We start from the raw sequence: 22,437 nt of genomic DNA on the forward strand, positions 1-22,437 counted from the left end.
TGGTGGGCGACTGCAGGCCATTGCCCTTTGGGGGGGCAAAGTGGCACATGTCTTATTGCTTTGGCTCAAACCCTGGATCAACAGGAAAGGGAAGATAAACCACACCCCTGCTGCGCTTTGACTACTCAACCCCATCTACCGTTATTCCAACTTGTTTTTTCTTCCAAAAAGCCCTCAAACACACGCATTTGCCTGACAGCTTTTAGAATGCCTGAGGACCACCCCTAGAGAATTCCTAGCTCCTGGGAGGTGACAGGGAAATGGTTTTATGGTATCATTACTTGCAGCCAGCAGCAAAGCAAAGTGCCATCCAAGTTCCTAAAACATCAAGCCCTCCTGTCTTTCTGGCCAAAGACTTCTTGGAGCACAAAGATCTAAGAGAGAAACTCGGCTCACCCACATTCGGAGGCACCCTGGGGTGGTAGCCCTTATCTGGAGGGTCTCTGGCAGCTGCTGCGCTGGCTCCGAGCTGTTAGCCACCCTGAACTCAGGAGCAGTCACCTGAGTGGCTCCCAGTACCTTTTCCCCCGTTGGCTGAGAGCTACTCATAGAAATGCAAATCTGTTTTAATTAAGGTGGCTAATAAACAGCAATTATGTTTGCAGCAATTTTTGTTTTGTTCCCAGCATAAATTTGCCTGTCCTCCAGATCCCTTGCTCTAGCTCTTTCTCCTCGCTTTTCCTCCACCAAAGCTCCAACCTTTGCCCCAGGGATTGGGAAGGGAGCATGAAAGTCTCCATCCCTACACCCCGTCCTTCAGCCACCCAACCTGGCCAGGAAGTTAACTGAACAAATGGCAGAATTAGCGTCTCCTCCTTTCCCCTTTCCCTGCCAGGTGGGCGTTGCGCAGTAAAGACTTAGGTTAGATCAAAGGCAGAACTGGACAGGAAGCACTCTTGGATTTCAGGTTGCAGGTAGGCTCTCTAGGCTGTGGGATGAGGTAGATAACCCAGGTACACCTGGAGACATTGATAAACATTTCTCTCTCTCTCTCTCTCTCTCTCTCTCTCTCTCTTTCTCTCTCATGCGCGCGCATACACACACACACACACACACACACACACACAATGAGATGTCAGGATCAGCTTTGGAGCCGTGGTCTCACCTGGTCCATCTGTGTATGTAAGTGGAGGCAGGCAAAGCAATGAAGACATATATGAGATGAGGGCTGTGAACATGCCCAGTCATTCCACCTACCCAGGGTGATCCCCCCACCCTTGGTAGAGAGCACCGCCAGTTCTCTTCCTCTCTGGCTTGCCCATCCTTGACAGGACACCTGGTTTGTTAGGCAAGCACGCCCTCTCCTGTCCATGAGGGAGAATGGCTGGAAAATGGAACAGCTGGATAAGGCAGAGGCGACATTAGAGGTAACAATTCTTAGTGTCCTTCCTCCCGACACTTCCCCTACTCCCTTCTCAGTTCCCCACCTCCTTCATAAAGCTTTCCCCATCCACCAGGCAGAATTATTCCCTCTCCTCTGAAGTCAGGCAGCACTTGATCCGTACTGCTCCATGGTACAAACATTCACCACCTTTTATTACAGTTATTTATGTCTTCTGGGCATTCTGACTTAGAAGCGTTCACTCGTCATCCCTTGAGAGGTTTATGACTGAACGCTTAATTTATCTTTGAGTCTCCTGCTTTGCACTTTACTTTACACATGCAGGCCTTCGGTAAATGTTTGCCGAATGATTGAATTCATGGATCACCTTCTGAACATACCCAAGAAGGGTCCAGCCAGAGATTCCTGAATCTCTGATGTGATGCTTTCTCCCTAACAGGACCCCCCATCATCTCCAGCACCCAGACCCAGCATGCCCTCCACGGAGAGAAGGGCCAGATCAAGTGCTTTATCCGGAGCACGCCACCACCCGACAGAATCGTAAGTGCCGGGGCCGGGAGGGGAGACCTTGGGGCTCTGCCAGCACAGCCAGGTCATCTGGCGGGTCACATGAGCCGGCAGCTCACAACCACTGGGCCAGTCAGTGCATGCCTCTGAGCTTCCTGCCCTTTGTGGGGGAAATTATACTCGCCTTGTCTGTCTTGAAAAGGCATCACGAAGACAGGGTGCTCCTAGGGTTCAGTCATCTGCGACTGCACTGAACTCTGCTCTGCCGTCCAGCTGTGCCCTGTCAGCAATGCTTCCCACCAAGCTCTGCGTCCCCGGAGCAGAGGGGCAGGCGAGGTTGGCCGGAAGAAATGATAAGTGATTTCTTCCCTTTCCTGGGTTCAAGACAAACTTTGGCAAAATCCTAAACAGAGTGTGGTTTACAGTCTGCAGATCCCCTTTCTGCACCCCTGGAGTCCTTCCACATTGGCCTCCACTGCCCTAAGGCCCATGGAGAGCCCTACCCCACTTATCAAGGCTTCTCCTCTAAAAGTATCATTCCATTTCCCCTCTCTTCCTCGAAACTCATGCCCACAGTGCAGCTAAGGCAGCCTGAAGAGTTCACACTTTGTTTAAAAAAATGTTTTTGTATATTTTATTTATTTTTGAGAGACAGAGCATGAACAGGGGAGAGACAGAGTGAGAAAGAGACACAGAGTCCGAAGAAGGCTCCAGGTTCTGAGCTAGCAGTCAGCACAGAGCCCGATGCAGGGCTTGAACCCACGAACTGTGAGATTATGACCTGAGCTGAAGTCTGACGCTCAACACACTGAGCCACGCAGGTGCCCCTGAAGAGTTCACACTTTGGCCTCGCTGGGTGTTTGCATTTGCAAAAGCAAGGGTCTTCACCCACGTCCCTCAGAAAGTGGTGCAAGCCCAAGCACGAAAATAAAGAGAGATGAGCATTTTCCAGCATTAGTGGGAGTCAGATATTATTTTTAGTGATCCGCAGTGCCTAGGATAGGCATCTACCTTCTATCAGGAGATAGAAGACTGCCCCGGGTCAGCTCCGCAGGGCTGTTCAACCCTCCCACAGTGCGGTAGTGCCCAGGGAGGGTGTAAGAGGTGCACACTGAACAACAGGTCCCCGTGCCTGCCAGAGGCTGGGATGCTAAAGGTGTCGTTCTGTAAATTCCAATTATTATCAGAGCATTGTTGCTGTTATATACCTTCTTGGGCATTCAATTCACTCACCATCTAAAAATTCACACAAAAATTGCAAGAATTCACACATAAAACTAATACTTGCTTTTGCTTCACTCTTCCATGTTTTTAGAATGAGGGGCACCTGGGTGGCTCAGTCGATTAAGCATGTGACTCTCGTTTTTGACTCTCAGTCCCTGAGATGGAGCCCCCCATGAGGCTCTGTGCTAGCAGTGTGGAGCCTGCTTGAGATTCTCTCTCTCTCTCCCTCTCTGCCCCCTCCCCCCATTCTCCCACACACTGTCTCTCTGTCTTTCAAAATAAATAAACATTTTTTAAAATGTAAAATGATAACTGTAACACATGCCTGTTGCAGAATAATCCATTCACTCTTGAGTATATTCACACAATCTCTGTCTTCATAGAGCTCTGACTCTTGGCCAGTGGTTCTCAACCAAGATCATCTTGCCTCCCAGGGGACATTTATCATTGTCTGGAGACATTTTGGTTGTCACAATTGGAGGGGTGCCCCCTGCAAAGAGTGGCTGGAGACCAAGGATACTGCCAAACCTCCCTCGATGCGTGGGACAGCCCCCCCCATCCAGAATGATTCAGTCCAGTATGTCACCAGCCCCAAGCGTGAGAAAGCACTGTTGGCGCGCCTCCAAGCATTGCCTGCACGACCACTACATTCTCAGAAATGCCAGGGTGTGTGTGCAAGAAGCTTACTCGCTGAGGTGCGCAAGTATAGGGGACATGGCTCCGGGAAACCTTAAACTATCAGCCTTAAGACAGGTCAAGACAGTCACAGGACCACTCTTGGAAGACACCTTCGTACAAGTGGGCGAAGTAACAAGACGGGGCTCCCTCCGGGGCTGCTCTTCTGCCTCCACCTGCCAGGGCAGCACAGGGTCAGGGCTCCCAGCACAGGCCAGCCGAGGGAGGGGCTCCAGTCGCTGTCACAGAGTTCCCTGTATGCCTGGAAAACGTTCCAGTGCAGACCCATGTAAGGCCTCCCGTCGATGGAAACACCATCTGGGAGGCAGTATGGTGGCTCTGGTAGGAGTCTCCTCCTAACTTCACAACTCGGACAGGCCTGGTCCTGGAAGGAGAATGTGCTGGAGTCGGGGACATCGGGGCGCTACACTGTGGAGACAGTCAGCACTGAGGAGGGGGTCATCTCCACCCTGACCATCAGCAACATTGTTCGGGCTGACTTCCAAACCATCTACAACTGCACCGCCTGGAACAGCTTCGGCTCCGACACTGAGATCATCCGGCTCAAGGAGCAAGGTAGGGGCCGCCAGGGCCGCCAGGGGGTGATGGGACCAGCAGGCCCCCTCCACACCTAGGCCAGGGTCCCAGGCGAAGTCTTCCAGGGTCCTGGGGGGGCAGAGCCCAGCTGCGGCTACAGGCAGATTGAGCCCAAGGACAAGTCACAGTGCTCTTCCTGACATGCTACACAGCCTTGGCCAGGTCCCCGGAGTGTCCCTCTTTGGTCTAGTTCCCCCCAGGCAAAGGCACTAGCCCACACCAGGAAGGGAGACAGGGAGAAAACTGCTCAGGATGGGGGTTCTCCAGGGCAACGTTTCAGGGAAAGGTGACCACAGAGCTACCACAGCCTTCCAGCAGCTTCTAAGGGCCCTGGCTTCTGTGCACTTGGCATTTCCCTAGTGCCCTTAGGGGTGGTTAATCCACTGAGGACTTCCCTGTGGGGATACCCCGGAAGTGAGGTGTCGGGGACCCTGGACTAGCGGGTAAAGGCAACGAGACAGTCCCGGTACCAGAAGTCCCCCAGAGAGTGCCCATGCTAAGCTGAGGGACGGTGCTTGAGTTGCCCCAGCCCCCACTACTTAGGGGGTCAAGTTCGATTTGATCACCTGCACTTCCTCCAGGAACACAGGAGACACACGCACCACTGTGCCCTGAAGGGTCCCCCCATCAGAGGGCAGCGCTGGGCACAAAGGCTCAGAGCTGCCAGGTGGTTGAGAGGGAGGAGAAGGGGTGAGGAACAAGGCTCCCCCTACTGTGGCCCCATGGACAGGCTTCCCAGTTCCGGTCAGGGAGATGCGGAGCACTCCAGTGTCTGCTCTAAGGTCTCACACGGACCTGACCAGAGGGTGGGAGCCGCTGAGGGGCACAATGGGGCAGTTCAGCAGGTGGCCAGCAGCACACGGGTCCAGCACGTGGGCTGCGGATCTTGCCCCTTTGCCAGTGGGCTCAGTCTGTGGCAGACAAGGCGGTCCAGGATCCTAGCACTAACCCCTCCAAGGTGAAGGCTCACCCACAGACTGTCAGGCCCTGGCAAGAGTTTAGGGGCCAAGCAGGTCTCAGATGGACCCTTTGGACCTCAGCGCCACCCTGTGGCTCAGTGTCTCCCAACACCTCTTCACTAATAGGTGCTGCTTTGCATAATGCTTTGCACATAATTTGCATACTATCATCTACACATCATCCTAAACCCTCCCAGCGCCCCCTCCACCGCCGCTTGCCCTCCATGTCTTCCCCTCAGTGCCCCCACCTCCACTCCCTCCCCTTAGTGTTCTCACCCCCGCCTCTCCAGACACCCCAACCTCCCAAGCTTAACTTCTCTTTCTGGTCCCTACCCACCCCCTCTGGAGTCTCTTCTAAGTCAGCCTGAAAGAACTCCAAGTTCAGTTCAGCAAGCCTGGGTCTGTGGCATGGTCCTGAAAACGTGAGAGAGGAGGGAGTCCCTCATCCCAGTCCCACCAGATGGCCGGCCCCAGGCCCACCCCACCCTGGCCAGCCAGGCCCTGGCTGTGGACGCTTGCTTTATTTCCAAACAGGTTCGGAAATGAAGTCGGGAGCCGGGCTGGAAGCAGGTACGAAAGGAGACACGAGAGCTCCCTGTGGGGGGAGGAAGGGGCCTCTGGGCTAGTGGGGGAGGGACCCTAAAGGGGGTAGGGAGGCCTGCGCAGGCCACTAACTTCTCTGCCCTCCCCCCACCTCCAGGCTTTAGTGCAGCCAGAGCAGGGAGAGGGGTTCCCAGCCGGCTTGGGTCCACGGACTCCAGAGACCTGTCCCCTCTGTCGCTGCCACCAGAGTCCACAGGCTCCATGCAGCCCAGGACCCTGGCTCTTGCTTCCCTGCCCCCTGCTCCTCCCACCCCTTCTCTCTTGGAAGCCCTACTCCTCCACTCTCTGCCCTCCCGTCAGCTCACCCCAGGCCTGGTCTCCCTCTGTTCCCAGTGTCTCCCTGACTCTTCCTGCTTCTCAGCATCATCACCAGTTTGGCCTTGCTTCCCAGGATGCCAGGGCTTCCCTGCACCTTGGCTGCATAATCCATGCTAATCCATGCTTTCTGCTCAGCTCCCCACTTCCCCAGCACAGCTCCCCATGGAATTGCCAGCTCACCAGACCCGCTGAGGCTGCTGGGCCATGCCTCCCTCTCCAGACTCCCAGCAGCAAAGTGGTCAGCAGGCTCCCAGGACTCAGTGGCTCGGTCTTGGGATCCCACAGGAGGACCACTGCCCTGACTGTCTCAGCAGGAACCCAAAAAGAGAATCAGGACATTGCAAGCCAGACTCCAGAGGACCCGACAGAGACCATGAGGAAAATGAGGAAAGCGGGGAGTCCTCTGCCACATGGACCCTGAAGGGACTAGGCTCCCCCCTCAATTCGTTCATCAGACTCCCTGTGGGGCCCACCCACCCTCCCCTCTGGGCAGACATGCCCCTTTAAGAGCATCAGTCTCCGCACAGGCAAACTCGCAGAGGCAGCACAGTACAGCTCCTGCTGTATTCTCCCTGTCACCCCTCAGAGCCACTCCAGTGCTGGAGGTGGTGTCGGCTTCCTGTCTCCATCTCACCTGTGTCTGTTCACACTCATCCGCAGTCCCCGACACCTTCCTTCATGGCCGAGTCCCCTCCTTGGAAGGAGGAGAGAGGCTGAGCAGGCAGCACCTCCCCCCAGCCCCTCTCCAGGAGACATCTAAGAGGGGAGACCTGCACAGGTGGCCCAGAGCAGACCTCAGGGAGCCAGGCAAGCAGGTGCACAGGGAATGCCACCCTTCTGGTCCCCCTGTTCCCAGCAGACCCCCCCCCTCTCTGCCCCCGCCTGCCCACTCAGGGACAGTTCTCCAGATAAGTCGGTGCTCTCCCAGCTGTTAACAAGTCAAGGAAAGGTGGCTTCACAGGATGTCAGAGTCAAAAGTCACCTTAGATACCATTGCCTGGTTCTCTAGTTTTATGGGAGACATATCGAGGACTAGAGAGCTTAAGGAACCTTTTATGGTCACCCTTTGGCTCCGAGCTCATCTGAGACAAGACTCCAGTTTTTCCAAGAAGACTTACTAGGAATCAAGGGGGAACTAAACCAAACGCAAATTAATAAACTTCAAAAGTACAGGACCAGTGAGCTTTCCTTTCCTAACAGAATTAAAATCTGGAGATAGAATCATCTATTTGCCCAAAGCAAGCTCCAGGATCTGAGTGAGGTCTACTAGGGCAGGTCCCCTCTTCCACTCCTGACTGTTGAGCCCAACCCAGACACCTCGCATTTTTAATCCGTGGGTGTCCTCTGCACATCCACCTTCTCCTGTCCCCTCTCCTGTCACTCTAACAGTGATCTTGGCCACCAAGAGGCAGGTGATGAATGCACTACTGTGTATATCCTGGGTGGAAGGAAAGTACCAGCGTCATCACCAATACTGCCAGCCCCAGGCACCTGCTTCCCCCTCCCCCCAGGGGGAGGGCACCCGCTGTCACCACCCCTCAGCTACATTTCCAGGGGGCGGAGCTTGAGGGTTTCTCTTCCTTGCTTGAAAGCAAACAACAGCAATGAGAGGCTAACCCCCAGCTTCAGACAAGTCCCTCGACATTGTGCAGCCATCCACACTGACGATGTGGGACAGGTTAGGGGACAGGGAGCTCAAGCTGTCCAAGGAATTTTCTTCTCATTTAAGGTTCTCACCTGCTACATTTCTCCTTCCCATACACAAACAGGAATACTTGAATAGGACTGGAGCCAGGCTCAGTTCCAAGGCTTTTACCTGAATTCACCCATCTAATGACTATTTATTTTTTGAAACAGAGACAGAGGGAGAGTGAGAGAAGGGCAAAGAGAGAGGGAGACACAGAATCAGAAGCAGGCTCCAGGCTCTTAGCTGTCAGCCGAGAGCCTGACATGGGGCTCGAACTCACAGACCACGAGATCATGACCTGAGCCAAAGTTGGCCACATAACTGACTGAGCCACCCAGGCACTCCTGCATTCACTCATCTAAACCCCATAACAACCACCCTGATGTGGGCACTATAATTATCCCATTTTAGAGAGAAGAGAGGTGTGGAAAGTTGCTCAGAAGAAGCGATGGGATCTGGGCTGCACAGAGCACGTGAGCTTTAAAGGATACTGTGTGACAGAGCAGACAGAGCTAGGGAGCAAGAGGAAGCCTGGATTTCCCCTGGCTCTACTGTACTTGTGTGTCCTTGACCAAGTCCAGTGACTCCTCTGGACCGCAGCGTTTCCATCTACAAACGGGAGGCTTTGACTCAGCAGGCTGTAGGTCTCCCTGCCCCCACATTTTCTAATTCTATTCCCAAAGGACTATTCAGGGCTCCAGATCCTGTGCTCCAGCCCATATGCAGCCACAGAAGGACCAGGGCTGTCTGCAAAAACACCCGTTCCCCCATACATGCCCCTCCCCTTCTGCATCTCTCCTGGGCTAGGGCACTAGCCTGCTGAAGAAACTGGGCAAGGAGTGAGTGCTTGCCACCTGGAAGCTTCTCTCTGGGAGGGATGTGCCCAGAGCACTGGCCCCGGAGAGGAAGGAGAAGGACTGGGTGTGGGGAAGGTCAAGGAAAAGGAGGGTTTCTCCCACCGACCCTCACAACCCCCCTCCACCCTAGACTTGGGCCCCTGGCAGCTACCAGCAGAGGCCCAGCAGGCCCCTGAGGAGAGGCTGCCTCAGGCCGAGAACTCTCTAAAAGCTGGTTGTCTGCATCTATCTTTGGCATCTGGGACTGGGAAGAGAAGGAAAGCACAAACCAGGCAAACAAGGGAAGTGTCCATAGTCATTTTCCAAAGAAAACCCAGGACTTTCTACTCTGCAGCCACCACACGATAGAATGTTCCTGGCTTAGTACAGAGGGGAGCTGAACAGTACCCAGCCTTGCTTCTCATCTCTGGGTAGCCCGCCCCGCCCCGCCCTTCCCCGTGTGTGCTTGCCTCCCTCCCCCTCACCCCTGCTCCTGCCCTCACCCAGTCCTCGGCCCTCCTCCTCCACCCCAAGTCCCACTGGAGCTGACCCCCGTTGGACTGTGCCTGCCCAGGCCCGCGAGGCACTTCCCAGGAGGGCCTGAGCGCAGGGGTCTGGCAACCTGGGTAAGGCCCCAGTGGGGAGAGTCTACCACCCGCCGGGATTGCTGTTGAGCCGTGCCTCCTTCTCGCCCACAGAGTCTGTGCCGATGGCCGTCATCATCGGGGTGGCCGTAGGAGCCGGCGTGGCCTTCCTCGTCCTTATGGCAACCATCGTGGCCTTCTGCTGTGCGCGCTCCCAGAGAAGTACGGGAGGGACCCCCGGGATCTCAGGGAGGGGGACAGAGAAAAAGGCCAGGCTTAGGCTGCCCCGGAGAGCAAGTAAGCAGGAGTGCAACGAGCAGGGGGCCCTAACGGTGCTGTGAGCTGCTGGGGCAGGGATGGGGTCGTTGTGCATCTTTTTCCGCGCAGTGCTGTGTGTAGTGTCCGGCATATAGTGGGTGCTCAGCTGAGGCAGAACTGGCCTAAACTGGAACTCGGACGAGGCGGTCAGCCAGCACTTTGGCTAACGTTTCTCGAGCACTTAACCTTGTTCCCTGGAGTCCAAGCCTTTTCTGGGTTTACCCATTCAGCTGTCACCACGGCCCTGCGTGCTATGACTTTCATCTTCACTTCACAGCTGCATATGCAGCTGTACAGAGCGCAGAGAAATCTGGGAGGGGGTGTGGGAGAGGTGGTTTGATCTTTGCCCTCTGACTTCTGGAGTCTAACCAGAAAGGCAGGTCACCTACACATGCTGGCATGTTGGGGGTAGGGGGAGCATTCAAGGAATCCCTTTGTGAAAACTTTTAAACTTTAAAAAAAATTTTTTAATGTTTTATTTATTTTTGAGAGACAGAGAGAGAGAGAGAGCATAAGCAGGGGAGGGTCAGAAAGAGAGGGAGACACAGAATCTGAAGACAGGCTCCAGGCTCTGAGCTGTCAGCACACAGCCTGATGCAGGGCTCGAACCCACGAACCGTGAGATCATGACTTGAGCTGAAGTCAGACGCTTAACCAACTGAGCTACCCAGGTGCCCCTGTGAAGATTTTAAAGGTCTTTAGTCACTACCAATAAAATTCTGGCACATGTGCACTCTCGAAGAGTCACGTGGGTCTGGAGTCCCATCCTGGCCATAGCTCTGACATCACGTGTGACAGACAGACGTGTGGAAACGTAAGATGGGATGGCTGAGTGGAGGAAAACAGTGGAGACACGGTCTTCTAGCCCTCCCTTTTTCCACCACGTGAGCTTGGGCAAGCCACCACCATTCCAGGCCTGTTTCCTCATGTCTAACAGTATGAAATGGGATGGTGTGACTTTTATGACCCCACTGCCTCTAATGTTCTATGATTCTGAGGTACAAAATGAATAATCAGAGTAAGCCTATTCCCTCCACCTGTACCAGAAGAAAGCTGGGTGCCCCCACGAGGCTCCCCCTGCTGCAAACTCCACAGCCTTGGCCCTCTTGACTTCCCCCAGTGAGCGGGTCTTAGAAGCTCCCTCGCCATCGTCTCAGTGGAAATTACTGGGGAGCATGTTTTAGCAAGGATTTTCTGACAGAGCTCTCCGGTGATAAATGGGCTGCCTCCTCTGAAAGGTGTGGCATCTCCACCACGAAAGCCTTGACACAGGAACTGGACCACCCCATGTCAAGGATGTTTCCGCTTTGGGCAAGGGGGGTTGGCCATGGGATCCTGAGGTCCTTTCTCACAGTAAGATTTGTGACTCTCTAAACGGAGATCAGAGTCGGGTAGAGTAGGTCAGAAAAGACTTCTAGAAGGAGGTGAGACTTGAATAGGGTAAAAAGGACCTAGCTCTGTAAAGCAGACAAATGGATTGTGGATGGCATCTGAAGCCAGGGTAACAGCAGTGAGAGGCTGAGATGCATGCCACAGGGCCAACAGAGCAGGAGAGCCGAGGCCCCAACAGCCCACAGCACATCCACGCAGGTGTTCTACTGGTGGGGGCAGCGGGGGCTGAGGCTACTGAGCTCAGGGACTGAAGGGTAAGCCCTGGGAGTGGTGAGGGTGGTGGGCGCTCAACATCTCAGGCCCTAACACCTGAGGATGAGGAGTGAATCTGTCATCTGTCCTTGCCTATCTTACGTCCAGATCTCAAGGGGGTTGTGTCGGCCAAGAATGACATCCGAGTGGAGATTGTCCACAAGGAGCCTGCGTCTGGTCGGGAGGCTGAGGAACACCCTACCATCAAGCAGCTGATGGTGAGAATGCCACCTTACCCCCACCCCACCCCGACCTCTGTGCCCTGAAGGTCTTGGTTCCAGAGGCTTCTTGGTGGCCTGGATGCTCTCCAGAAGTAGAGCATCGGTCAAGATGTGCCCTCCCCCCATAATAAGTCAGACACCCACTCCCAGCCAACAGAGAGTTATCATCTGTCTACTACACTGCACTTGGCATTTGGGGAGACTCGAAGACATCCAAGGCGCAGTCCCAGCTTTCAAACAACCTGACTATTTGGTACAGAGACAAGACACATTCATAAATTGCCATAATATGTTGTTGTATAATACAGAATTCTGTACACACATGAATATTATAGATCTTTAGTACATGCCCTGCCCTTCCTCCACCCCATCCCCCAAAGAGTCTGCAAGAAACATAGGTTCCTCTTCAGAAACCAGATTGCTTACCAGAAGCAAACTCATAACTTTTCCAGCAAACTAAAGCCTGCCCCTCCTCTTCCTGATTCCCGTTGACAGACTGTAATCCACCCAGCTGTATTAGCAGGAATCTGGAAAATCGTGCTAGAAAACTCTAGTGCATGCTATGTCATGGTTGAAAAAGCTTGGAGTAGCAGCAGCAGGCAAAGGCATGGAGGGCATGGGCTTCTCTGTGCCTCAGTCTCCTCCCCTGTGAAGTGAAGATGAAAGTCATAGCATGCAGGGCCGTGGTGACAGCTGAATGGGTAAACCCAGAAAAGGCTTGGACTCCAGGGAACAAGGTTAAGTGCTCAAGAAACGTTAGCCACTGTGTGGCTTTGAAGTCACCCCTTCCGTTATCTGTCTCCACTAGTTGGTAAGCAATCTGCCTATTCATCCCTTTGTCTCCAAGCCTCACAGTCCCTGGTAGATGCTCCCCAACATCATTGAATCAAACAGACATTTTCCTCACTGGTCTTTTCTTTCTAATTCTCATTCACAGGTCCTTTCACTTGCACTTCAAACAATGTCTCAAATGTGTGCCCTTGCCTCTGTCCCACCATACTCCCCTATGAGGGCCTCATCGTGGCTCCCTGGACTATTACAACACCTTAGCGGTCTCGGACATTATTATTTTTTTTTACCATCTGATTCGGTCCACCCTCCAGAGTCCCACATAAAGGGTCCTTCTAGAACGAAAATTGGATCCTGTTACTATCCGACTTAAAATCCCTCAGTGGCTCTCCGTGTCTACTAGATAAATTCCGGGGTGCCTGGGTGGCTCAGTCGGTTAAACCTCCGACTTCAGCCCAGGTCAGATCTCACGTTCGTGGGTTCTAGCCCCGCATCAGGCTCTGTGCTGACAGGTAGCTCAGAGCCTGGAGCCTGCTTCCAGTTCTGTGTCTCCTTCTCTCTCTGACCCTCCCCCTCTCATGTTCTGTCTCTCTCTGTATCAAAAATAAATAAAACATTAGATAAATTCCAACCACCAACCACATCATCAGCCCCTCTTCCTTCATCAAGATGCGGCTGCTGGCCTTCTTAGCTCCCTCTTCCTACCAAATGTACCCGGCCCTCCAGACACTCCAAAACCTTGCAGTTCCTGGCCTTTGAGTCTTTTACACCTTGGAGGCTTTCCACAGGCTGTTCCGTCTGCCTGTTGATTTTGTCTGCTGAATTTCACATTCTCCCATGAGAATCAGTTCAAATGTCACCTCCTCCGTAACTGTCCATCCTTGTCCTCCTGTTGCGGTCAGAGCCACCTACACTTCTTGTTCCCCCCAAACACGCTCCTCTTTCATAGTGCATTGCTCTGCTTACACATCAGCTCCCCAGTTTTCTCAGAATTCCGCAAGGGCATGTTCCCAAGTCTTTGCATGTCTCTTTCCTCCAGGCCTAACACAGCACCTGACATGGTAGAGCCTTTAACCTCACAAGAGTGGAAACCTAGATCCGAGAAGGGATGGGCGTCTCTGTAGATGGGCTTCATCAAGGCTGGTGTGGAAGTACCCTGGCCTATCCTCCATCCCGAATAGGACATTAAATGCCCTTCAACTCTGATTGCCTCAGACTGTCTCCACCCCCTCAACCCAAATCCTTGAGAAAGATTGCCAGTTGTCCAGTGGTCAGTTAAGAGGGTGCAGGTGGTTGGGGGGGAGGGACCTGCTGAGGGCTCTGTCCCTACGCCTCCCCTTGGGGAGACCTTAGTCCCCCACTCACTCTACCCCCTGGCCCCTGTATGGCTCTTCTAAGCCTGATGAGAGGCAGGGCTAGAAGGTGGATCTGGTAGGAAAGAACTCTGATCCAGGCAGAACCAGAGCACTGACTGGAGTGAGACAGGATGCAAGCCTTCTAGAGGGTTGATTCATAAGGCTCCAGAAAGAGACCAAGAAAGTGAGTCACAAGGGACAAGAAACACCCGAGCTCAAGGAGTGGGTGGGAGGCTGTCCTAGATCATGTCATGTGCAGAAAGGACACTGGGGAAGCCTCTATGTGCCACAGAATAAGCATCACTGTGGTTATTCAGATTCGCATACCTACCATGTGCCAAGCATGCTTTACTCTCCACCTTCAGTCTTATTTTAATTTTCAGTGATTTAGAGCTATGCCATTTCATTCATCCATGCGACATAAACGTGACATCTGTGACAGCCCTACTGTATATCGGGCACTGTGTTAGGCATGACAAATCAGAATGATTACATATGATTCCGTCCCAAAAGCATTCTGGTCAATGACCACAATATACAAGGTGCTGTACCAAGTGTGCTGGATCCCCAAAGAGAAGCAGGAAGCAGTCCTTGCCCCTAGGCTCGCTGGCCTCTGCTAAGAGATAACTCTTAGGACATCTAAGTCATTGCTATGAATAACAGGCGTGGCCCCTATTGCTACCAGCATCTCGCAGGTAGTTATGCACTATGATTCTTTCCAAAGACCTTCATTAAGCCTAGCACTGGGAAATGAGCTGACCTGCTAGGACCCTAGCCCACGCTCGGCAGTCAAGGTCCCGTAATGATTTACCTACAGATCCAGCTCCCTGATGAGCACCGCTATATCTGAATGCACCTCAATCTGCATAAGTCTGACCCACAATTCAGTAAATGCTCCATGGACTGAATGCAATCATCCAAGTGAGATACCCTAGCCAAGGGAAGAAAAGTGTGGTCTCAGCAAACTGCTCCTCCCCCACTTGACCCCCTCTCCCACCCCTCTGTCTTTCTCTGGGGGCGGGGGGGGATGGGCAGAGGGTCCAAGAACAATGACAATGTCTGAAATCTCCTCCTGACTCCTTTACCTGCCTTCCATGGGCCAGGCAGTGAGAAGAGGTGGGAAGGGGGAGGCAGAGATGACAAGGCTCTTTCGAGTTCACTTCTCTGTCTTTTCCTCGGGGGAAGTGAACATTTAGCCCAGCTCCAATCCACTGAGCAGCCATTTCTGGATTGTAGATGGACCGCGGTGAATTCCAACAAGACTCAGTACTGAAGCAGCTGGAGGTCCTCAAAGAGGAGGAGAAGGAGTTTCAGAACCTGAAGGTAAGAAATAGCCACGGGTTGTAAGTCCCAGCTGTGGAAGCCGGAGCTCCAACGCCCAAGTCTCAGATACAGACAAACAATGACAGGAAACAGAGAGAGGCCAGAGGGCATCCTGGGGACGGGTGCCTATTCTCTCCCTAAGCGAAGACACTCACCTGCCAGAGGAGGCAAGCGAGTTAAGGCTGGGTGGCACTGTTCTCTCCTACAGCTTCCTCACAAATAACAATTTTAAATTAAGTATCCATGTTCTGGACAAAAACAAAAAACGAAGTCTGGTTCTCAAACGGCTTTACTCTGCCCTGACATAACGACACATAGCCAGTGCTACACCCCTGTGGGGTCGAGCCTCCCTGCTGACACTTGCACACCTGCCAGCCCCCTCCCCTCTGGCACCCCCTCCTTCCATGTCCCCGGTTGTCCCCTTCCTCCTGTGTCTCTTCAGCCCTTACTGTGTAAGGACTGGCTCAGCCCAGACAGAAAGCAATGATCCCCCACAATCATTGCCCACCCAGTGATGCTGCTCTCACTCTGGCCCCTCCCAGGACCCCACCAATGGCTACTACAGCGTCAATACCTTTAAAGAGCACCACTCGACGCCCACCATCTCGCTAAGCAGCTGCCAGCCGGACCTGCGTCCCGCAGGCAAGCAGCGAGTGCCCACGGGCATGTCCTTCACCAACATCTACAGCACCCTGAGCGGCCAGGGCCGCCTGTACGACTACGGGCAGAGGTTCGTGCTGGGCATGGGCAGCTCGTCCATCGAGCTCTGCGAGCGGGAGTTCCAGAGAGGTTCACTCAGCGACAGCAGCTCCTTCCTGGACACGCAGTGTGACAGCAGCGTCAGCAGCAGCGGCAAGCAGGACGGCTACGTGCAGTTCGACAAGGCCAGCAAGGCCTCCGCCTCCTCCTCCCACCACTCGCAGTCCTCCTCCCAGAACTCTGACCCCAGCCGACCCCTGCAGCGGAGGATGCAGACTCACGTCTGAGGATCCCAAACCAGGGGCTGGGGAAGGGCGGGGAGGGGAGGGGGGGGCGCCACCTGATGGCTCTTTGAAGACTGTGGGTGGGGGGCACACTGCGTGGAGGACCCCAGAAGCAACCGCCTCCAGAAAGGCCCCCCGGAGCACCTCTGCCACCACCCTCCTCAGAAACCCTGATCAAGCACAAACCTGGGTCCCCAGCTGCAGCGTGCTGGGGCGGGGCGGGTGGGGGGGGGGTGTGTTCCGTGGTCAGAGGACGTGGCTGAGTACACTGCGCTCCGTACCGGACACTCTGGTCCCCAGCCCTTTCCTGGAGGTCCCTCCCACAGGCACCAGAGGCAGCTATAACTTTGCTTTAATGAAACTGCCGACCGCTCTCCAGCCTCCCCATGCGCTCTACCCATTGCTGCCCACAGCCCTACCCCCGTGTCTGTGCTCCACCACAACCCTGGGGAGAAGAGGGGTGAAGCCCATCAAGGCACTGAGCTGCCTCAGAGACCCCAGTGCCCCCAGCTGCTCAGAGCCCAGACCCTGGATGCTGAGAAGGCACAAATGGCCCTGGAGCACCTGTCCCACTGCACTGGCCACCAGCCCATCCCCAACTTGTTTGGTGTTTTGTGTCCATACTCTTGCAGTTCTGTCCTTGGACTTGAGGCCTCTGAACTCTGAGGTGGGACTGGGTCAATCAGAGACTGGTGTCCTGGGCGAGGGAGGGCCAAGAGGGAACATGGGAACACTTGGGGAAACTCAAGGGACATGCCCCTTGCCACCCCACCCACCCTGGCTTCGTGTACCGCCCTCCTCCCCTACAGCACAACTAGAGTTAATATAAGCAGTGTGAGAGCTTCTCTAGCCAGGGTTCTTCAAATAGTCACTGGAGAGAGTGTTTCCTGGGACATGTAGGGCTTGAGGGGACCAGAGGTCAGGTCTTTCAAATGGTGAGACTCCCCTTCTCAGCTGATGAACCTCCAGGGGCCTAAATCCACACAAGGAACAATGGTCCTGTCCTCAGTAAGACTCTACAGGCAAGAAAGAAAGTATATCTACACATCTCCCCGCCTACTCACCACCTGAAAATAAATGTTAGGGCCATTAGTCCAACAAATCCGTTCTGTCCTTTTGTTCCTGCAGAGTCACAGGAGGAAGCCAAGAGCCCGGAGGTATGCTCTGGGAACACATGCTTCTTTGTCCTTCTTTAATTCAGTTTTCCCAGATCACGAAGGCAGGTGGTGGCTCTGGTTGAGGTGGCATTAGCACCGACAGGCGGGCTCCTCTCCTTGTGGACGGGCTCAACCCAGAGGGCGTGTAAACGCAGGACCCATGCCACATACACTCAGAGGCAGCGTGGCCATACTGGGCTCTAAAGGGGTCATTCTAGGCCTTTCTCTCAGCAGTGTTCTGCAAAGGAAGCTGCTCCCATTAGCGGTTCAGGGCAGGAGGCCCTCTTCGAAGAGCCTATGCCACCCAACACCCAAACACTCTGAGACTCAAATAATGTAAGAATGGTATTGTTTGAATGGAAGGCTCCAGGGAGTGATGGCAGACCAGGTGGGATGGATAGGTACGGGCAAGTCAGAGTGCTGGTTCAGGAGCAGGATCTAAGTGGAACTTTGGAAGACCCAAAGTGTCCCTGTGGTTGAAGGGTCCTCTTAGTTTAGACCCTCCTTCTCCAACCTTCCCCAGTAATCATTACCCATCATGAGAACCTTCGTCTCAAAAGTCTGTGCTTCCCTCCAAGCCCTCATTCCTTGGATGGCCCCAACCACAAGTTCTATATAATCTTCATAGCGCCTCCACCAAGAGGAAGGTTCCGCTACTTCTCTATTTCCTATTGCTTCAAAATTCCCCAGTTCCTTAGCTCACCTCCTTTGGAGCCCCCAAGCCCAAGGGGGTAGAAACTGAGAAGAAATGTAAATGTAAGTGTACATCCCAGTCCTTGTTCTGCTCCTAGCACCAATCCTGGCCCCACACAGAGGCCAGGAAATTGGCCCCTGCTTGCTCACAGTTAACCTTGACAAGACTTCTTATTTCCTGGATGTGTTTTGTCCCTGTCAATAAGGAACAAGGATATAAAACCAGATGCAAAATGCTGTGATGTAGACTCAAGGCTAGTCTGTTAATTCCTCCCAGCCTTCCCCAGCCTTGGAGGTGGGTGGTAAATCCACCTCCTAAACATCTCCACACCCATCCTGCCCCTTGTGCCTTGACCCTGCTATACACACAACACCCAGTTCTCAGAATAGGGTGGAGGGACCCATTCTTTCCTGGAATCCCGGGATATGATCATAACCAGAGGAATAAGCTAGAAACCTGTTCTCCTATAGAATAGAAGGAACTCTCTCCCTCTTGACCGTCGGGTATTCCAGGGTGAGAACAGGGACGGTCACTGGCAGACCAACAGAGAGCACAGAGGCTGCATAGTCAAGACGCAGCCATGCAGGGCCCAACCCCACATGCTCTGTCCAACGCACAAGCACGGCAAAGAATTGCTGAAGGCCTAGAAGGTCACAAGTCAGGCATTGGTGAAAGAGAACACAGAAGCCTGGAGCTTCTGGAAAGTTGGGGCCTTGCGAAGGAGCCTAGGCTGCACTCCGGACACTCCTCGGTTGTCCCCAGGCCCATTTACTTCTTGCTGAAGGGTGAGGGTGCAAGAAACTGGTAAAGGGAGGGGTTAAAAAAAAAAGAAAAAAAGTTTTCAGGCAGAGGGAAGTCCTGAATTCTCCTAGAGGGGATTTCAAATTAACTGAAATGAGTGCTTTGTACTCTTTGTACTTAACCCTGAGAATTCTACACAGGATCATCATTTTTACTGACGAGGGAATGCGGCTTCAAGAAGCCAAAAGATTTGCCCAGGGTCACAGGGCTAACAAGTAGCAAATGTGACATTTAAACTCATGTGATTTCCGCTACAAACTGTTTCCATCCGAAGCACAAACTCAAGACCACTGGCGTCCCAGAATATGATGAAAATGGCCGACGCTAAAGGTCACCTGCTCGTTCCCACTCGGAGCGTTAGGCTAAGCAGGGACGGACCACAGCTCGGTTAGGAAGGCGGGCAGACCGGCATCCTCCACCTCAAGTTCCCAGACGACCTGGAAAGACCTCAACTCCTGGGAAACAAAGCTATTCTGTGTATCCAGTCACCCCAACCCCACCCCCACCAAGGCCAGTATCCAGTTTTCTGATAGCTTTAAAATTCATTATTGGCTCCGAGTCCCTGGATGGGAGCCCGGTTTCTAATTCTCAGGCTCACTATCAGTCTGGAAAGCCCAGGGTCATTTCCAGTCCCTCTTCAACTTTCATGGAACAGGAAGCACCCTCACGTGGTGAGCTAGAAGACCACAGCAAATCCGTTTCTGATGAAGCTGATTGTAGCAAGTGCTCTAAAGTAATAGGCCTCGAAGCTGTCTCTGCCGCTTCCGGAGTTGAGAGGACCCAGGGAAAGAAAAACAAACATGATGCAGTGTTTGGGAAGCTTCTCAGCACTGGGGAAAAGGAGCCAAAGGGAATTCCATGTCTCACTGCCTGCACTGGAGGCATACAGGAGATGCAGGGCGTTTGCTACTACGGAATCAGAGTAGAAATCACAAGGTACACACCCCAAGTTCTGTTAGCTCTGCCCAGGTATCGGGTGTGCGGTTTGTGAGGGCACCAGATGAAAAGACCAAGGGGAGTCCTGCCGTTAGTTTATGCTTTAGGAAGGTTCCTTACACAATAAACTTTATTAAAATTAAAGTATACATATTTAAATAAAAACTATATTTGCATATAGATTTTTATTTAAAAGACCGCTTGGTGTGCCTCTTTAAAGAAACATTTGGATGTAGCCCAATGGCATCTCAGCTAAATCTTACATTTTACTTCCCTTTTACAAAAGTCTTTGAAAAGCCTCTTATCTGAGCTGTTTTTAGGAAATGTAACCCTACCCCAGCCTTTTGCAGCTGTAGCATTAAAATTACCAGCAGTCTTTGAGAATCACCGAAACAGAGCCCTCACTCCTATGGTTACTCCTTCTTAACAGTAAGGCTGCAGTCCTCTCTTCCCCAACCCCCTATGTCTCAGTCTTCCTAACTAGGTCATAAGCCGGGAAAAACGAGAAAATTTCAAGCGAGTCGTCTTTCTAAAAATAAAGATTTGTTTCCCTGGATGAATACGTTTTTGTTATAAGGAGAGGAGGATCATCCCTTCTCTCTCTAACTGCTATTCCTCCTGGGTCCATCTCCCCCCTCTCTCTAATGGCAAAGTCTTTGACATACACTAAAAGCTTTCATTATTACAGGCCCTGTAGGTTGTTGAGTTTTTGGTTTTTGTCTTACTCCTACACAGCCCTCATCTTTAAATGGCCTTTTGTGAACATAGGCCATTCACAAGCTACATCGTTGCAGTGTGGTCTATATCCCTGTTGCCACTCCACGTTCCCACAGCTCCTCTCTGGGACAGTCCACCCCCAGAGCTGGGATGCCCTCACCCCCTAGCTTCCTGATGAGGGAGCCTGAGCTATGCAAAGGAATCGCTTTCCACTGCTTTTTATTATTATCATTATTATTTAAATCCAAGTTAGTTAACATATGGTGTAATAATGATTTCAGGAATAGAATTTAGTGATTCATCACTTACACATAACACCCAGTGCTCAGCCCAACAAGTGTCCTCCTTAATGCCCCTTGCCCATTTAGCCCATCCCCCCACCCACCACTCCTCCAGCAACCCTCAGTTTGTTCTCTGTATTTGAGAGTCTCTTATGGCTTCTCTCCCTCTCTGTTTTTATATTATTTTTGCTTCCCTTCCCTTATATTCATGTTTTGTATCTTAAATTCCACTTATGAGTGAAGTCATACGATACTTGTTTTTCTCTGCCTGGCTTATATCCCTTAGCATAATACACTCTATTTCTATCCACATTGTTGCAAGTGGCAAGATTTCATTCTTTTTGATCACTGAGTCACATTCCATTGTATATACACCACATGTTCTTTATCCATTCATCTGTCAGTGGACATTTGGGCTCTTTCCAAACTTTGGTTATTGTCAATAGCACTGCTATAAATACTGGGGTGCATGTGCCCTTTGATACAGCACTCCTGTATCCTTTGGATAAATACCTAGTAGTGCAATTGCTGGATCATAGGGTAGTTCTATTTTTAATTTTTTGAGGACCTTCCATTCTTTTTTCCAGAGTGGCTGCACCAGTTTGAATTCCCACCAGTAGTGCAAAAGGGTCCCTTTCTCCGCATCCTCGCCAACATCTGTTCTTGCCTGAGTTGTTAATTTTAGCCATTCTGACAGGTGTTAAGTGGTTTCGATTTGTATTTCTCTGATGATGAATGATGTTGAGCATCTTTCCATGTGTCTGTTAGCCATTTGGATGTCTTCTTTGAAGAAGTGTCTACTCATGTCTTTTGCCCATTTCTTCACTGGATTATTTGTTTTTGAGTGTTGATTTTGATAACTTTTGTATAGATTTTGGATACTAACCCTTTATCTGATATGCCATTTGCAAATTTCTTCTCCCATTCCATTGGTTGCTTCTTAGTTTTGCTGATTGTTTCCTTCACCTGCAGAAGATTTTATCTTGATGAGGTCCCAATAGTTCATTTTTGCTTTTGTTTCCCTTGACTCCGGAGACATGTCAAGTAAGAAGTTTCTATAGCTGAGGTCAAAGAAGTTGTTGCCTGTTTTCTTGTCTAGGATTTTGATGGCTTCCTGCCTTACGTTTAGGTCTTCCATCCAGTTTGAGTTTATTTTTGTGGATGGTGTGAGTAAGAGGTCCAGGTTCATTTTTCTGCATGTCGCTGTCCAGTTTTCCCAACACCATTTGCTGAAGAGACTGTCGTTTTTTCATTGTCATATTCTTTCCTGCTTTATCAAAAATTAGTGGACCATACATTTGTGGGTCCATTTTTGGGTTCTCTGTTCTGTTCCATTGATGTATGTGTCTGTTTTTGTGCCAGGACCATACTGTCTTGATGATTACAGCTTTGTAATACAGCTTGAAGTCTGGAATTGTGAGGCCTCCAGGTTTGGTTTTCTTTTGCAGGACTGCTTTGGCTATTCAGTGTCTTTTCTGGTTCCATATGAATTTTAGCATGATTTATTCTAACTCTGTGGATAATGTTGGTACTATTTTGATAGGGATTTGCATTGAACATGTAGATTGCTTTGGGTAATATTGACATTATAACAATATTTGTTCTTTCAATCCATGAGCATGGAATGTTTTTCCTTTGTGTGTGTGTCTTCTTCAACTTCTTTCAGAAGTTTTCTATAGTTTTCAGTGTGTAGATTTTTCCTCTTTGGTTAGATTTATTCCTAGATATTTTATGGGTTGTGGTGCAACTGTAAATGGGATCAATTTCTTGATTTATCTTTCTGCTGCTTCATTATTGGTGTGTAGAAATGCAACTGATTTCTATTCATTGACTTTATTTCCTGCGACTTTGCTGAATTCATGGATCAGGTCTAGCAGATTTTTGGT

At 51.7% G+C, this 22,437-nt stretch overlaps 1 protein-coding gene and 1 long non-coding RNA gene across 6 annotated transcripts in view; one reads left to right on the top strand and one right to left on the bottom strand.

The window, feature by feature from the left end:
• KIRREL3 (kirre like nephrin family adhesion molecule 3) overlaps positions 1 to 16,006 on the top strand; it is a 548,409-nt gene extending 532,403 nt beyond the window's left edge. For 2 of the 5 annotated variants that reach the window (XM_029956333.1, XM_029956334.1), the window contains exons 12-18: positions 1,782 to 1,882; positions 4,126 to 4,324; positions 5,839 to 5,874; positions 9,447 to 9,629; positions 11,403 to 11,512; positions 14,896 to 14,982; positions 15,525 to 16,006. In XM_029956333.1, coding sequence (XP_029812193.1) covers positions 1,782 to 1,882; positions 4,126 to 4,324; positions 5,839 to 5,874; positions 9,447 to 9,629; positions 11,403 to 11,512; positions 14,896 to 14,982; positions 15,525 to 15,968 — 1,160 coding nt within the window. In that variant the 3' untranslated portion in view covers positions 15,969 to 16,006. The remainder of the gene's footprint in view (positions 1 to 1,781; positions 1,883 to 4,125; positions 4,325 to 5,838; positions 5,875 to 9,446; positions 9,630 to 11,402; positions 11,513 to 14,895; positions 14,983 to 15,524) is intronic. The other 3 variants (XM_029956336.1, XM_029956335.1, XM_029956337.1) reach the window with 3 other exon arrangements.
• On the bottom strand, positions 11,791 to 15,916 carry LOC115306114. Its single transcript, XR_003915193.1, has 3 exons — positions 15,557 to 15,916; positions 14,745 to 14,976; positions 11,791 to 12,161 (listed from the first exon to the last, which is right to left on the bottom strand). It is a non-coding gene; the product is annotated as an uncharacterized LOC115306114 (long non-coding RNA).
• Positions 16,007 to 22,437: the final 6,431 nt, after the last annotated feature.

The sequence above is a fragment of the Suricata suricatta genome, chromosome 11 (genome assembly GCF_006229205.1).
Source record: "Suricata suricatta isolate VVHF042 chromosome 11, meerkat_22Aug2017_6uvM2_HiC, whole genome shotgun sequence".
Lineage (NCBI taxonomy): Eukaryota > Metazoa > Chordata > Mammalia > Carnivora > Herpestidae > Suricata > Suricata suricatta.